Source organism: Oncorhynchus tshawytscha, linkage group LG29, assembly GCF_018296145.1.
Source record: "Oncorhynchus tshawytscha isolate Ot180627B linkage group LG29, Otsh_v2.0, whole genome shotgun sequence".
NCBI lineage: Eukaryota > Metazoa > Chordata > Actinopteri > Salmoniformes > Salmonidae > Oncorhynchus > Oncorhynchus tshawytscha.
The window spans coordinates 21,260,878-21,276,942 of record NC_056457.1 but is presented as its reverse complement, the minus strand read 5'-3'; the positions used below and the strand labels follow the sequence as shown (position 1 = coordinate 21,276,942).

The following is a 16,065-nucleotide window of genomic DNA, read 5'->3' as shown; positions in this document are numbered from 1 at the left end:
GGAAGCTGGTAGCTTTGAGCCAAAGCAGATGGACAAAAGTCTTGCAAAACTTATACGAGTAGCCCATCACTTTAAAATGGGATAGAAATCAGTTACGATCAGATGTCCACAGTCCTCACAAAAGACAAATCTGCTTTGGTCAACAAAGGATCACCCAAGCCAGTCTGCAGCAGAGACTGGGGCGGCCCCAACCGGCTGTATGCTATACAGTCCTTTACTGTACTTGGCATTGGATCTGGGTTCATATGCTATTTTATCTGGATTTGTTTCAGCTTGCCTGGTGAAAAGGAACCAGTACAAAAGTAAACACCACCCATCTGCCACTTCAGGCAGGCTAAAAAAAACAAATGCTCAAATATAATTTGAACCCAGGTTTGCTTGGCATATACATAAATAGTCATTTATGGTGCGTAGAAAGTGTGTGTGTGGAGACAGCTTTAGTATTAAAGTTCATTTCCTGCAATTCTAATTGCCCAGTGCAGTCAAAAACTGTGTTTTATATAATTTCCATACTATGAGGTTGGACTAATACTGTGAAATTGTGAATATGATGATAATGCCCTTTTAGCGTAAGAGCTGTTTGAAAAAGACTGCCTGATTTCTGCCTGTTTTGGTGGGATAGAGTTTTGGCCTTCCATGGTGACATCACCATGCAGTAAAATATTTAATAGACCAATAAGAAAGATAATTCCAACTTCTATGCCAATAACAGCACATTTACTTTTTTCCCGCCCCCACCCAGTCTTAGCAAAATTCTTGCTTGAGAAATTACTCTTTGCTAAGAAGCTATTTTTGTTTCTTTTTGAACATTTTAATTGAAAACAATCACAGTAAGATACTTAATTATTACCCAGTGTCGTGACGTGACTATCGTTAATCTGACAACTGTTATTTATCGACTCAACTAACTATGTTGATTTATTACTTGATTAAATTAATCACATAACAATTAACTCATTTGAAATTTGGGGCACCACGGAATAAGTTGTTTTTATTTTTTTCCCTTTATTTAACTAGGCAAATCAGTTAAGAAGAAATTCTTATTTTCTATGATGGCCTAGGAACAGTGGGTTAACTGCCTTGTTCAGAGGGCAGAAGGACAGATTTCTATCTTGTCAGCTTGGGGATTCAATCTTGCAACCTTTCGGTTACTAGTCCAACGCTCTGTCCACTAGGCTACCTGCCGCCCCACGAGTTACCATCTCCTGAATTAATCTCTTGGAAGATATATAGATATATATTATATCGATAACAGTCACTTAATAATCATTATCTAATATCAGTCTCCTTCTGAACGTCGCATACACCCTAACCTTGTTGATGAATGAGCAATACACAAATTGGCTTAATTATTGATTTACTAACTAAATAATAACACAGAATACATAAACACACACGGTATAGATTATTGATTAGAAATGTAATACAATGAAAACCCGGTTGGTTATAAAACGGAGGGGTCAATGACCCACTGCTCATTTGGATAAGAAATACAATGTATATATTTACGCGTAGATGTCTTTCTCTGTCGTCTCTCTGTTGAAACCAATTGATCCTTTTACGAGGAAGTGGCTGGATGGGTGTAATGCTCTGGTTGTCCACCAGAGGTCACAATGTCCTTAGTTGTAGAGCTTTGTTAGACAGATACTTCAGATGCACCAATGGTTGTCCGAGAAGGGATGTCTTCCTTCCCCCCTCGATTCAAAGTTCTAGGACCACTTTTACATCCACAGCTGCAGACTGTGAATGTTCTGGTGTAATTTTTTTATCTTCTTCACTTGTGTTGAGAGGTTCAGAGATTCTTACCATTTCAACGTCCACGCTTTCTAGTCTAGTCTAACCATTCGTAACGTCCGGCTCACACTGTACCTCTGCTTGTTCTTATATGTTAACTCTTAGCGAGTCCTTTTAAGCACTCTGGCCAAAGGGGGCGTTCTGTCATGCTGACACAAACTCTGAGATCACTTTGGCGTGGCTACTGACTGTGCATAGCTTATATGAAAAACAATTATCTCATTAGGAAACTAAAATCAAATTTCTATCTTTTCAAAAATACTCTCATACTTAATCATTTATTTCATACAACATTTAGATGTCAATTTGACAGATAGAATATGTTTCCTTTCTAAGTTACAGTTATTTCGTTATACCATCCTTAATGACATCACAAAATAATAAACAATATGACATGATTATTCTTTAGATCCCTACTAACCATTCCAAACATTTGGATGGGTTTGGTTTACCTTACTTTTTAAAAATGTTTTGGCGGAAAGAGTCTTTCTCTACACATAGCACATTCCTTTCCCAATACTAGAAGGCAAGAAAGAGTATTTTACTGCATACAATTTATGACCGGCTGTTAAGTCATAAAACCGGCCCAACCCCCCCCCCCCGTGGGAGAGAGAGGGGGGGGGGTCTGGCTATCTGTCAGCCATTTGCCAAGCTGATCTGGCAGCTTTGATCCTCACCAAGGAGAGAGTCATGACACCAGAAATGATTTGATATTGAGATTTTTAAAAATGCCGTTATTTCTACACATTTTGGCATGGAGTGAAAAATGAAAAAAATTCCTGCAATTCTACCCATTTTGCCATGGGGTAGAGAGATATTTTTGCAGTTTTAAAATGAATTTCCTGCAATTCTACACATTTTGTAATGACTTACGCCATGTTAATAAGATATCATAGTGAGAATGACTAACAAAATCAATGGGGGCCTCCTGGAGGTCGAGTCCTGCATGCCCGATTGGTATTTTGCTATGATTACTACAAGTTTAAATAACCGTTTAGATTAACTACCAATCTAAAAATGGTTAGCTGACATGGCTAATTGAGTGACTGTCAGTGACTGACATAACAAGAGAAAATCTGATAATGCACAACCAAATTTAAAAATTGTACCTGGTGTATTCTACTATTCTTACTCTCAATAGTAAGTTGAGCTCCCGATTGAGTTCCCCCAAAAAACTGGAACTGGAACCGGCCCTGCATGTGTTTGATGTACAGTACCTTCAGAAAGTATTCATACTCCTTGAATTATTTCACATTTTGCTGTGTTACAGTCTGAATTCAAAATTAATTAAATAGACCCACCCCCCATCTACACACAATACCCCATAATGACAAAGGGAAACATGTTTTAAAAATGTTTGTGAATGTATTGAGAATTATATGCCGAAATCTCATTTACAAAAGTGTTCACACCCATGAGAAAATGTTAGAATCACCTTTGGCAGCGATTACAACTGTGAGTCTTTCTGGGTAAGTCTCTAAGAGTTTTGCACACCTGGATTGTACAATCTTGGCACATTATTATCTTCAAGGTCTGTCAAATTGGTTGTTGATCATTGCTAGACAACCATTAAAGTCTTGCCATAGATTTACAAGCAGATTTAAGTCAAAACTTTAACTCGGCCACTCAGGAACATTCACCGTCTTCTTGGCAAGCAACTCCAGTGTAGATTTGGCCTTGTGTTTTAGGATATTATCCTGCTGAAAAGTACATTCAACTCCTAGTGTCTGATGGAAGCAGACTGGACCAGGCTTTTCTCTAGGATTTTACCTGTGCTTAGCTCCATTGTTTTTAGTTTTTATTCTGAAAAACTCCCTAGGAGGGGTACTCAGTAACGTGTTGTATTGTATTTGCCCCAAATATAATCGTTGTATTCAGGATAAAAAGTAAATTGCTTTGCCACATTTTTTGCAGTTTTACTTTAGTGCCTTGTTGCAAAGAGGATGCATGTTTGGTAATATCTCTATTCTGTACAAGCTTCTTTTTTTCACTCCGTCAATTAGATTAGTCGGTCCCTCCAGGATTTCGCAATTTTTTGTTTGTGATTTCTGCGGCCAAAAATGCTTGATTTTGCGGCAGTTTTCTGAAATTCTGCTATGTTTTTTTTCTCACATTAATTTTATATAGAACTAAAAAGTGGTTCTGAACAGAATGAGCGTATGTTTGTCTATTGTGATAAATTTGCTGCGGAGTAAGTACCTGAAAGCATCCATGACTCATTTCTATGCCACCAAAATTACGATATTTTTCTCAGAATTGTCTTATGAAAGCCTAACACTGTAAGATTGTATTTTAGAACTTAGCTAGTCATTTTGACAATAGAACAAACTTTCAAATGATGCCCACCTGACCCAGATTGCGCAATGGGCCGTTTTTGGATTGCGTAAACAGCAACAGTAATTGTGTGATGGCGGGGATGCAAGGTTGTGTCCCAACAAAACAACTACAAGTGTTCTTGCTCTAGTTCCTCAACGGCCCATTTAGGAGAGCTCAAAAAAGCACCTTATAGTTGAAGGCTATTCTTTGAGTCATAAAAGTGCATTGAAATGACTTAGGAACTGTGCACACTTTGGAGCGGTGTTTTGGCCACTTGAGACCACCAATTAGTCCTCTCACTCAAACCTTTGTCTTTACTTTGTCTTATGTTGCACCTACCCCACATTTACCATGAATATTCTTATCATGTTACCGAATGCACCCTGAATATTTTTAGATATTGTTATCAACAAATGCAGTGGAAAGTACGGTAAATGTAAAATGCACATGAATTCAACAGTGTAACGTTTGGATGCAGTCTTTTTTCAGGTGAACTGTTGTGTTCTTCAAAAAATTATCCTGCAACAACTGGACATTTTTTGAAAGGGAAAAATCAAGTCTGAAATTTCAAAGTCAAACTTTAGAAGCCTTTTTAAACCTCAAATACAGAAGAAGTTTCACATGTCCAGGAAAGTTCTCCTGCAACAGGGTGATACAATTGTATTATTATTTTATTTTCCTTTTCAAGGTAAGTTGACTGAGAACACTTACAGCAACAACCTGTGGAATAGTTACAGGGGAGAGGGAGGATGAATGAGTCAATTGGAAGCTGTATCTCTCAGCTTGGCTCTCTTCTCTTTTCAAACTCTTCCTGGTTCATTTCTTCACTCTCCTCTGCCCTCATAGCCTGAGGTGGTGAGGGTAAGTACAGCAGCTGCAGGATATACAGTGGGTTCGTTTGAAGCCATTATTCGGGGGAAACAACAGAAAGAGAAAAGCTCCCCCTTGGTTTTTCTTTTCTTTATCTTTGGGGGATTTTCACATACAACTCTGTGTCCAGTTCGCTTTCATAAATAATGCCACTTGTAAGTGCTTGGTAAGGAGTACATACACAGGGAAATGAATACCTGAGTAGCTTTCCACTGATTGAAGCGCCTTCGCTTTTTTCTTCCTTTGAACACCTTTCTACTATTAAACCCCCAGAAATATCAACAAGGTCAAACATGCTTAATTGAGCTCCACCTGTTGCTAAACATAGCTAATTAGTGTCCTTCATCGAGACAAACAAATGGCAAGAGCCACAGGTATGTGATGCGTGGGTTGAGCACCTGAATGTCTACACAAACTAACTGCTGAAAGGTTGTTAACTTAATGACACCGAGCATCCCACCCTGATTGAGCGTAAAAAAATACATTTGCTATTAAGTTTGCAGAGACATTTATGCTCTATTAAGACAATTAATAGTTTGTTATCGCTCATTAGTTTTGATTTTGCTGAAAGGAATTATTTCAATGATTTTAATAGCAATAGGCTAACTGCAATCATCTCAAACTGAGCCAAAAGGTAAGAGCAGAGGAGTACATTAACAAGTGGGCTATTCCAATTAAATTAATGTAATTTCTCCCTTGTCCACATTATAGGCAGTTAGGAATATGTACAGGGATTATGATAACCACCATTGATCATTTGTAACATGGTAAGAGATAGAGAAAACTTGTTAGGCAAACTGCAATCTGCCACTTGCAAATCAACACCCTTCACCTGTCCTCATTTGCATAGCCAAGTAGTTTCCTGCCAATGTATTTTTTAAAATTTTTTTACTTTGTAAAGAAATGTGTAAATTATTTTATCTGGTTGGTGATACTGATATTTCCAGTTTAGTGATTTTAACTATTGGACTGTCTTCGGTGAACTACAGCATGGTGTGGTGCACCTCTTGCCTGGCTACCCAAACTCCTTGCTCCGGCCAAGTGCTACGCCACGCCCACTGACGTAAGTTTCTTCTCTGCAATGAGTCTGGAGCTGAGTACCTCCCCAATGATTTCGAGAATGGAAATCCATTCTAGACTGTCTGATTGGTCACAGAAACCGGGGGATTCGGCCAGGGCCTGAACACACGCAGTTATAGCAGCATTTTGAAAATTCGGCATTGGCTTTGATACTGTGATTGGTTAGAGATGATCCAATCATTGAGGACTTTGTTTTGTACGACACCCCTCACAAATTACTTCAAGATGGCAGTCTCAGACTGAAGTATGTAGCAGACAATAGAGCAGCGGAAGAATTCAGTTTGAGTCGTCAGGCAAGTGCAAATCATCATGCCATTCATGTCTTACCTTGACACATTCCCAACTACACAGTACTAGAGGGTGAGTGACTTTAAATTTGAGGAGCCTTTTGTTCGTTTTTTACATTTAGACATGAAAGAGCAAAGTCGGCTCTCTACTTTTTCACATCAACAAAGAACAATGCTCGAATCCAAGACCTTAAGAACATCAAAACTCTTCCAACTAATTGAAGACTACTATATGCAGCTCCTTGATTGTGATGAAACCATTTTCTGACGGACAAAGCAGAAATGGTTATTTGCTGGAAAATCTTCCCAGCATAGAAGAAGCTGGACAAACAGAGAGAGTGCGTTCCATAATGGGCCCACAGAGCATACTCTGGCTACTCTGCAATAACAGAGATAGGGAATCAGAGTATAATTGGGATGTTCTCTGCTGTAGCCTATTCTAGTACAATACATAAGTCTTTATCCTAAGCTGTCGTTAGGATAACTGCAATGTAGCTATGGGCTATTTTTAGTAAAGGGGTTCATGAAAATATCCAAACTCGATTGCAAGACACCCACGAGGCAAAGAGTGGTCCCCTTACCACAATGTCAAGTGACCTTTACCTGCCTCTAAACATTCCTATCCTTTTCCCCACCTTATTTACAACGCATGACATCAGCACTGATTTGTTTGGGCTGGATTCCCCCAGACGATCAAACTACCAAAACAAAAACCGCAGTCAAAGTCAAAATCTTTTCGGGGGAATAAACAACTAAATATCATGTCTTGCAAACAGTTGACTGTAGACTAAATACAAAAGCACGTCTAGAGGAAATTCTGTAGAAACTCAAAAGAAAACAGAAATCAAAGAGGGTTAATACAAAACGAGGGTCTTGAGCACATGCTGGTAAACTGGGGTGGTCCCAGCAGGGGATCTGGAATATCAGTTGTACTGAAAAAGCACAGGGTAGCGCAGCTGAACCATGTCCTCTCCACAGACGGTGCAATTATTCGGCAGGCTTTATCCGAGGACTAATGAATCACATGGATTCAAAAGAAAGGATAATAAGTACAGCCAGTGGCGGCCGCTGATTGGCTGAATACCCGGGGCGCAGGGTGGTTTGAGTAGGAAATAGGATGCCAAGTTTTCCAACTACAAGTAATTTCTTTTAGATGATATATAAAACGATCTGTGCATTTGCACAACAGGATAAATACACCTATTTCACTTTTGCATGTCAAAAACAGAATGACTATTGCTGCACATGCTGCTACTGCTTTGAACAGATTCGATTCTACAATTTAGAATGAGCAGCCAGCTCACGAACGAACGAGTGCACCAGGGAGAACACAACAGGCATGCAGATGCAATAACTGAAAACACATATAACTGGAGATAGCTGGCTAACATAATGTCACAAAGCATGATGCGCTAGCAAGTTAACTTCATATTTCAGAGTGTCAGATATTATTTTAGAAAGACCTGAAATTGGCATGAGAGCTAACTAGCTAGCTTGCTGATTATCAAAAGGAAAATCAATTAGATTATTTTTTTTATCGGCCAAACTATTTCTCAATGTTTCTCAAAATTAATTAATTTGATCATACAGTGCAGGAACACCATGGGGGGAAACAATCAAATCGGCCAGCCACCGTCATGCTTTTTTGTCCTACCAGATCCACGATGAGAAGGTTCTAGCTAGTGTATGCCTCTGTCATTCGACTCTTGTTGAATGTAGATGTCTGGTTTTCAGTAAGAATTCTGTCTTAGGTCAGTTAGGATCACCACTTTATTTTTAGAATGTGAAATGTCAGAATAATAGTAGAGAGAATTATTTATTTCAGCTTTTATTTCTTTCATCACATTCCCAGTGTCTCAGAAGTTTACATACACTCAATTAGTATTTGGTAGCATTGCCTTTAAATTGTTTAACTTGGGTCAAACATTTCAGGTAGCCTTCCACAAGCTTCCCACAATAAGTTTGGTGAATTTTGGCCCATTCCTCCTGACAGAGGTGGTGTAACTGAGTCAGGTTTGTAGGCCTCCTTGCTCGCACACGATTTTTCAGGCCTCCCCTCAAATTTTCTTTAGGATTGAGGTCAGGGCTTTGTGATGGTCACTTCAATACCTTGACTTGTTGTCCTTAAGCCATTTTGCCACAACTTTGGAAGTTTGCTTGGGGTCATTGTCCATTTGGAAGACCCATATGGCGACCAAGCTTTAACTTCCTAACTGATGTCTTGAGATGTTGCTTCAATATATTTCACATAATTTTCCTACCTCATGATGGCATCTATTTTGTGAAGTGCACCAGGCCCTCATGCAGCAAAGCACCCCCACAACATGGTGCTTCCACCCCCATGCTTCACGGTTGGGATGGTGTTCTACGGCTTGCAAGCCTCCCCCGTTTTCCTCCAAACATAACGATGGTCATTATTGTTATGACTTCTGCCGAAGTCGATGCCTCTCCTTGTTCGGGCGGTGCTCAGCGGTTGACGTCACCGGTCTTCTAGCCATCATTGATCCATGTTTCATTTTCCATTGGTTTGGTCTCGTCTTCCTACACACCTGGTTCCAAACCCATTCATTAATTGTTGTGTATTTAACCCTCTGTTTTCCCTCATGTCCTTGTCAGAGATTGTTTCTTGTTATGCTCGTGATTTATGGATTGGTGTGCGACGGGTTCTTGTACCCACGTTTTATTTGATTATGTACTTTGGTTTTGGAGTGTGTTTTACGTTATTAAACTACTCCATTATACCACGTTTGATTCTCCTGCGCCTGACTTCCCTGCCACCTACACACACGACATGACAGAATCTCTGACCCTAAATATGAAGTCAGCAGGAGAAAGTACACCGGATATGGAGGTGGAGGAACGCGTCCAGGAGCATACGGAGAAGCGGCTGGGCGTCGCCATGGATCGCGTTGTCCAGAATATGGACCGCTGGGAGAGACAGGGAGTTCTTCCAGTGCCTCCACCAGCACAACCGGGTTCTATTCTAAGCGTGGCCAGGGTTTCCTCCTCTAATTAAACCTTTATCTGGCCACGGTCCAACCAGCTCCATCAGACCGTGAGAAGGGTTTCGCCCTCATCTCGTGCCTCACCGGGAGAGCAATGGAGTGGGCCAGCGTCGTGTGTGGAGGGGAAGATGCGGCGTTGGACCATTTTGAGGTGTTCATCCGCCGTTTCCGGGCAGACTTCGACCACCCACCCGAGGGCAGAGTGGCGGGTGAGCGTCTCTATCATCTGAGGCAGGAGACGAGGAGCGCCCAGGAGTTTGCCCTGGAGTTTAGGACCTTGGCTGCCGCCGCGGGATGGAACAACAGAGCCCTGATCGACCATTAACGCTGCAGTCTGCGCGAGGACGTCCGTCAGGAGCTGGCCTGCAGAAACACCAACCTCACCTTCGACGAGCTGGTGGACCTGATCATCCGGCTGGACAACCGGCTGGCCTCTCGCGGTGCTAGGCCTACCTCACGGTGCTAGGCCTACCCTGGTTAGCTTATCATAACCCCACTGTTTCTTGGCCACAGAGGGCTCTCACGGGGTGTTCACAAGAGTGCTCAGGTAGGTGTTAGGGGTTTCCGTTGGTGCTACTACGGTGGAAAGTCCAGACCAGGTCTCCACCGTTCGCATTCCCCCAGAATATGCCGATTTGGCTCTCGCCTTCTGTAAAAACAAAGGCGACTCAATTACCACCCGATCAACGGGGGGACTGTGCGATTGATCTCCTGGTAGACACTGCACTTCCCAGGAGTCACGTGTATCCCCTGTCGCAAGCGAAGACGGTTGCTATGGAGACATATGTCTCCGAATCCCTGCGTCAGGGGTACATTCGGTCCTCCACTTCACCTGTCTCCTCGACTCTTTCAACTCTCTCCTCTTTTTTGTGAAGAAGAAGAAGGATGGAGGTCTGCACCCATGCATTGATTATCAAGGTCTAAACCAAGTCACGGTGAGGTACAGTTACCCGATACCTCTTATCGCCGTGGCGATTGAGTCAATGCACGGGTTGCGCTCCTTCACTAAACTGGATCTCCGGAGTGCGTACCGAGAGGGAGACGAGTAGAAGACGGTATTTAGTACCACCTCGGGGCATTATGAGTACCTTGTCATGCCGTACGGGTTGATGAATGCTCCATCAGTCTTCCAATCCCTTGTAGACAAGATTTTCAAGGACCTGCACGGGCAGGGTGTAGTGGTGTATATTGATGACATTCTGATATACTCCGCTACACGGGCCGAGCATGTGTCCCTGGTGCGCCTGTTGGAGCATGACCTGTACGTCAAGGCTAAGAAATGCCTGTTCTTCCAACAGTCCGTCTCCTTCCTAGGGCATCGCATTTCCACGTCAAGAGTGGAGATGGAGAGTGACCACATTGCAGTCGTGCGTAATTGGCCGACTCCCACCACGGTGAAGGAGGTGCAGCGATTCTTAGGGTTTGCCAACTACTACCGGAGGTTTATCCGGGGTTTTGGTCAGGTAGCTGCTCCCATTACCTCACTGCTGAAGGGGGGGCTTTAAGGCACCTGAAGGCTCTGTTTACCTTGGCTCCTGTGTTAGCCCATCCGGATCCCTCTTTGGCGTTCATAGTGGAGGTGGACGCTTCCGAGGCTGGGATAGGAGCTGCGCTCTCTCAGGGCTCGGGTACGCCACCAAAACTCCGCCCATGTGCCTTCTTCTCTAAGAAACTCAGCCTGGCGGAACGAATCTATGATGTGAGGGACTGTGAGCTGTTGGCTGTCGTTAAGGCTTTAAAGGTGTGGAGACATTGGCTTGAGGGGGCTAAACACCCCTTTCTCATCTGGACTGACCCCCGCAATCTGGAGTACATCCGGGCGGCGAGGAGAATGAATCCTCTCCAGCCAAGGTGAGCCATGTTTTTCACCCGTTTAGTGTTTACCCTCTCTTACAGACCAGGCTCCCAGAAAGTTAAGGTAGACACACTGTCACAGCTGTATGACAGAGGAGCGGTCCATGGATCCCACTCCCATACTCCCAGCCTCGTGTTTGGTGGCGCCGGTCGTGTGGGAGCTGGACGCGGACATTGAGCGTTCCCCCTCAGTGTCCAGCTGGGCGTCTGTACTTTCCGTCTGCAGTCCGCGATCGGCTGATCGATTGGGCACACACGTCACCCTCCTCTGGTCATCCTGGGATCGGTCTGACGGTGCGCTGTCTTAGTGGGAGGTACTGGTGGCCCACTTTAGTTAAGGACGTGTTTCCTCGTGCTCAGTGTGCGCCTAGTGCAAGGCTCCTAGACACCTGCCCAGAGGTAAGTTACAACCCTTACCCGTTTCACAACGGTTGTTGTCACACCTGTCGGTGGATTTTATAACCAATCTTCCACCTTCACAGAGTAACACCACGATCTTGGTCATTGTGGATCATTATTATGGTCATTAACCAGGAAGTGGGTAGGTTTCTGAGGTCTTATTGCCAGGACCGGCTGGGGGAGTGGGCGGCGTTCGTGCACTGGGCAGAGATGGCCCAGAACTCGCTCCCCCACTCCTCCAATAACCTTTCTCCATTTCAGTGTGTATTGGGGTATCAGACAGAGGCTCCTGCGGTGGATGACTGGTTCCGGCGCGCAGAGGAAACATGGGACGCCGCCCACGTCCACCTTCAGTGCGTCGTACTGCGCCAGAAAGTTGACGCAGACCGTCACCGCAGTGAGGCACCGGGGGTCAGGGTCTGGCTCTCAACCTGAAGCCTGCCCCTCCGACTTTCCTGCCACCTACACACACGACATAGCAATTATGGACAAACAGTTCTATTTTTGTTTCATCAGACCAGAGGACATTTCTCCAAAAATTACAATCTTTGTCCCCATGTGTAGTTGTAAACCATAGACTGGCTTTTTTTATGGCGGTTTTGGAGCAGTGGCTTCTTCCTTGCTGAGCAGCCTTTCAGGTTATGTCGATATAGGACTCGTTTTACTGTGGATATAGATACTTTTGTACCTGTTTCCTCCAGCATCTCCACAAGGTCCTTTGCTGTTGTTCTGGGAAATATTTGCACTTTTTGCACCAAAGTACATTCATCTCTAGATGACAGAACGTCTCTCCTTCCTGAGCAGTATGACAGCTGCGTTGGTCCCATTGTGTTTATACTTGCGTACTGCTTCTAAAGCCATGACATAATTTTCTTGAATTTTTTTGTTTAAAGGCACAGTCAACTTAGTGTATGTAAACTTCTGACCCACTGGAATTGTGATACAGATTATTTCACTTATAATTCACTGTATGTAAACAATTGTTGGAAAAATTTATTGTGTCATGCACAAAGTAGATGTCCTAACCGACTTGCAAAAACTATAGTTTGTTAACAAGAAATTTGTGGAGTGGTTGAAAAACTAGTTTTAATGACTCCAACCTAAGTGTATGTCAACTTCCAACTTCAACTGTACAGTATATATTCCGGTCTCTGACATTTCTTGTTGTAACGATGTGCGCTGAGAGTCGGGAAGCAAGTTCAGGGAGTGAGTGTTTTAATAAACAGAACATAATACAAAACAAGAAACACTGACAGCACACAGACAAGAAACAGAAACAATGACGCCTGGGGAAGGAACCAAAGGGAGTGACATATATAGGGAGGGTAATCAGGGTAGTGATGGAGTCCAGGTGAGTCTGATGGCATGCAGGTGTGCATAACGATGGTGACAGGTGTGCGGCATAACGAGCAGCCTGGTGACCTAGAGGCCGGAGATGGAGCACGCGTAACACTCGTTCTGATATTTCTTAATTTTTCTGGATTATTTGTGTATTGCTTTTTATTTTTTTATTGCTAGGTATTACTGCACTATTGGAGATGGAAGCTATTGGAACTATTGGAAACAATCATTTCACTGTACCTGCGATAACATCTTCAAATCTGTATACGCGACCAATAAACTTTGATTTAATTTGAAAAGTACCTCAGTGCTGACTGCTTCCTAATAGTTTTCTGATGGAACGAGGAGAAATTACTACAGCTATGTAATAATATATTATAAAGACACACAAACATGCACACGTCCACACAGTTCTTCTTGTTTCTGGGGACAACACCACATAACTATACAATGAGAATGTGATTTCCCTAGCTGTCCTGGAGTTGGTGCGGGAAGCCTTTGGCCTCTGCCATTTATTCTGCTCCAGTTGATGCTCAGTCCAGACAGCTACCACCTCCACTCTCCCTTTATATAGCAGTCTATGCATACAGTATCTGCTTGTCTGGAAAGATCTACCTGTGTCTTGGAAACCATGCACTCCACCCCAACTACGGTGACAGGTCAAGTGATGGGTCAAGTATAGAGGACATGAAGAGCCAGTAAAATTGCCCCATCAATATCATGACATTTCAATTCACTTCACCCCAAATTAAAATGTTAAGTCCCTGTAACCAATGTTCACTGTTTGACCAGTTTCTTTGCTCATGTTGTAAATATGTAAATAAATGACAGAGGAGTGAATTAACAAAATAAGGAGTGTGGTTGTTATTATTACAACCTAGACATCTATTACACCAGGATTGGTGGGTATGAAAGCATGGTGTGCCTGTTCCAATTTCAGACTTAAATTATTCAATGCTAGAGCGATGCGGTAAAGCAGACGGTTGGGATTTAATGAACTAAGAGCAGAGGCTAAAAGAGGGAAGGCTTTTTTTCTCCATTTGATGTGGATTCTAAATAGGGAAACGCTGTGTTCATTCATTCAAACTTGAATTGCGGAAACAAGCCAATTTTCTCCTCAGAGAAATCATACTGTGTAGCAGTTCCACTCAAACCACAGATGTTGGGGGAGAGAAAGGAAGTCAGGCGTTTCCAAACATCTGGTGAACTAATGACAGAGTGGTATGCAGTCAAGATAATTCAGTGTGGGCTTTCTGTGTGTGTGTGCTTGACCTTCAGTCAGAATAGGGGTAGGGTAGGGTTTCCCTAGATTGACTGAAATATTGGCCAGGAGATATAAGGACCCCGGAAACAAACAACAAATCAATCATTGTCCATGTAGGGTTAGGCTACTGCCCTAGTCATGATAACAGGGTTGGCTGAAATATAGTCCCAAATGTTAGACAATGGTGGTGGACATGTGTTAGTAGACAGATTTTTGGTCAATCAAAATAGTAGGGTAGGGTGCATACAGACCTGAAGGGATTCATTAGCTGTATATTTATGCACTTGGCACTGATGAGAAGTGATTGTATTTGCAACTGATGCAAAGGTGTGATAGGTGGATAGAGGCTGAGCAAATGTGGAATGATTTATTAACAGACATACCCAGTCACCATTCTCCTGGATCCAGTTCTGCAGGGGTCCGTTCAGGTACTCTGTCATCCAATGGGCAATGTTGTCTACCTGGGACGTCATCTCCCGGTTGACGCTCTCCACGCACATTGTCCCTCCAAATTCAAAGAAAGCCACAATCCGACCCCAGTTTACACCGTCGCTGAAGAGCTCCTCTATAACAGCAGTAAACCTTCTCTGTGCCGTACTGGGCGTAAAATGCAACTGCCCCGACATCTCTGCAAAGTCCCGCTGATACATTATTTCAATCTCGTCCCCCGCCTCGCGCAGCACCCTATGGAGCCGGGCATGTCGGTCCGGTTGCGGGATCCTGTTTTGGAGCGGAGAGTCAGTGTCCACGCCTTCGGCGTAGGGTTGGGACCTCCGTGCAAAAACTTCGGGGGAGTTAGGGGGAGAGGGCTCCCCAAAACCATTATTTGGGGAATCGTTTTCTGGATAAAATTCCCATACAAATCCCTTCTTCAACAGTTTGTGATGTATGTATTTTTCAACAATAAAGCGACTGTTATAAGGATTATCGTTTGCCATCATGGTGCTATAGCCTAATACCCAGCAAGCTGTTTAAGCAGAATACATTTCCAATGGTTGGTTGAGACGACCTACAAGATATCCCCTAAAATTAGATATGCTATCAGACGATAAATTGCATCTCTAACATATTGCTACAGCGCATTACTTGCATAGCAACACTTGTTCCAGCCCTGCAAAAAAATATATATACATGAAATCCAACAGTATTTCCGAATGGCATATAGCCTCAAATAAAATAAAGTGGAAATACTGTTTTCTTGAACAAATTGATTAAAACATACACATATCTAATCAGATCAAATAAATAATGCCATTCTTATTCTATCACATGCATTTCGAGTTCCAGTAGCAAGTCAACTTTACAGTATAATGCGTCCATGTTGTAGCATGATCGGCGCGCAATGTCTGGTTCTCCTTGCTTATGGTACGCCCCCTTTCAGGAATCCATTGGAACAAGACCGAACAGTAATAAGTTTTGGATATCCTTTCAGCTGACCCTCACGTCAACATAAGCGTCAGAGAGTTTCAATCGCTTGCGTCAATCGATATTGTGTATTTATCTGGAAAAACGAAGTTGTTGATTAAGTTATAGTTATCCGTTCTGGGGTTCAATACTCTGACATTTACTACACAGTTCCAGAAAGACGGAAGAGAAATAATTTGCAAGGCTGCTCTTAAAAGACAAAAAAAAACATACGCACAAGGAAGAAGATTTCTAAGAATTGAACAGCGCAGGTTACTTTGTGGCTTCTCTGCAGACGATTTCAGCGACGCTTGGTCATGCAGTCAGTTCCAGTAGGGTCTTCATATCCAAGGGTTGTCTGCAAACTCTGCTTTCTCTCGTTCACTCCCACATAGGCGAGCCACTTACTCCCTCTCGGTGAGGTTGGCTACTTCCGTCAAGTTACGTCACT

General features: G+C 43.0%; 1 protein-coding gene across 1 annotated transcript in view; it reads right to left on the bottom strand.

The window, feature by feature from the left end:
• Positions 1-16,020, bottom strand: part of LOC112227752 (apoptosis regulator Bcl-2) — a 63,854-nt gene extending 47,834 nt beyond the window's left edge. The window contains exon 1 of the mRNA XM_024392600.1: positions 14,594-16,020. Within this exon, the coding sequence (XP_024248368.1) occupies positions 14,594-15,151 (558 nt within the window). The 5' untranslated portion in view covers positions 15,152-16,020. The remainder of the gene's footprint in view (positions 1-14,593) is intronic.
• Between the last annotated feature and the right edge of the window lie 45 nt (positions 16,021-16,065).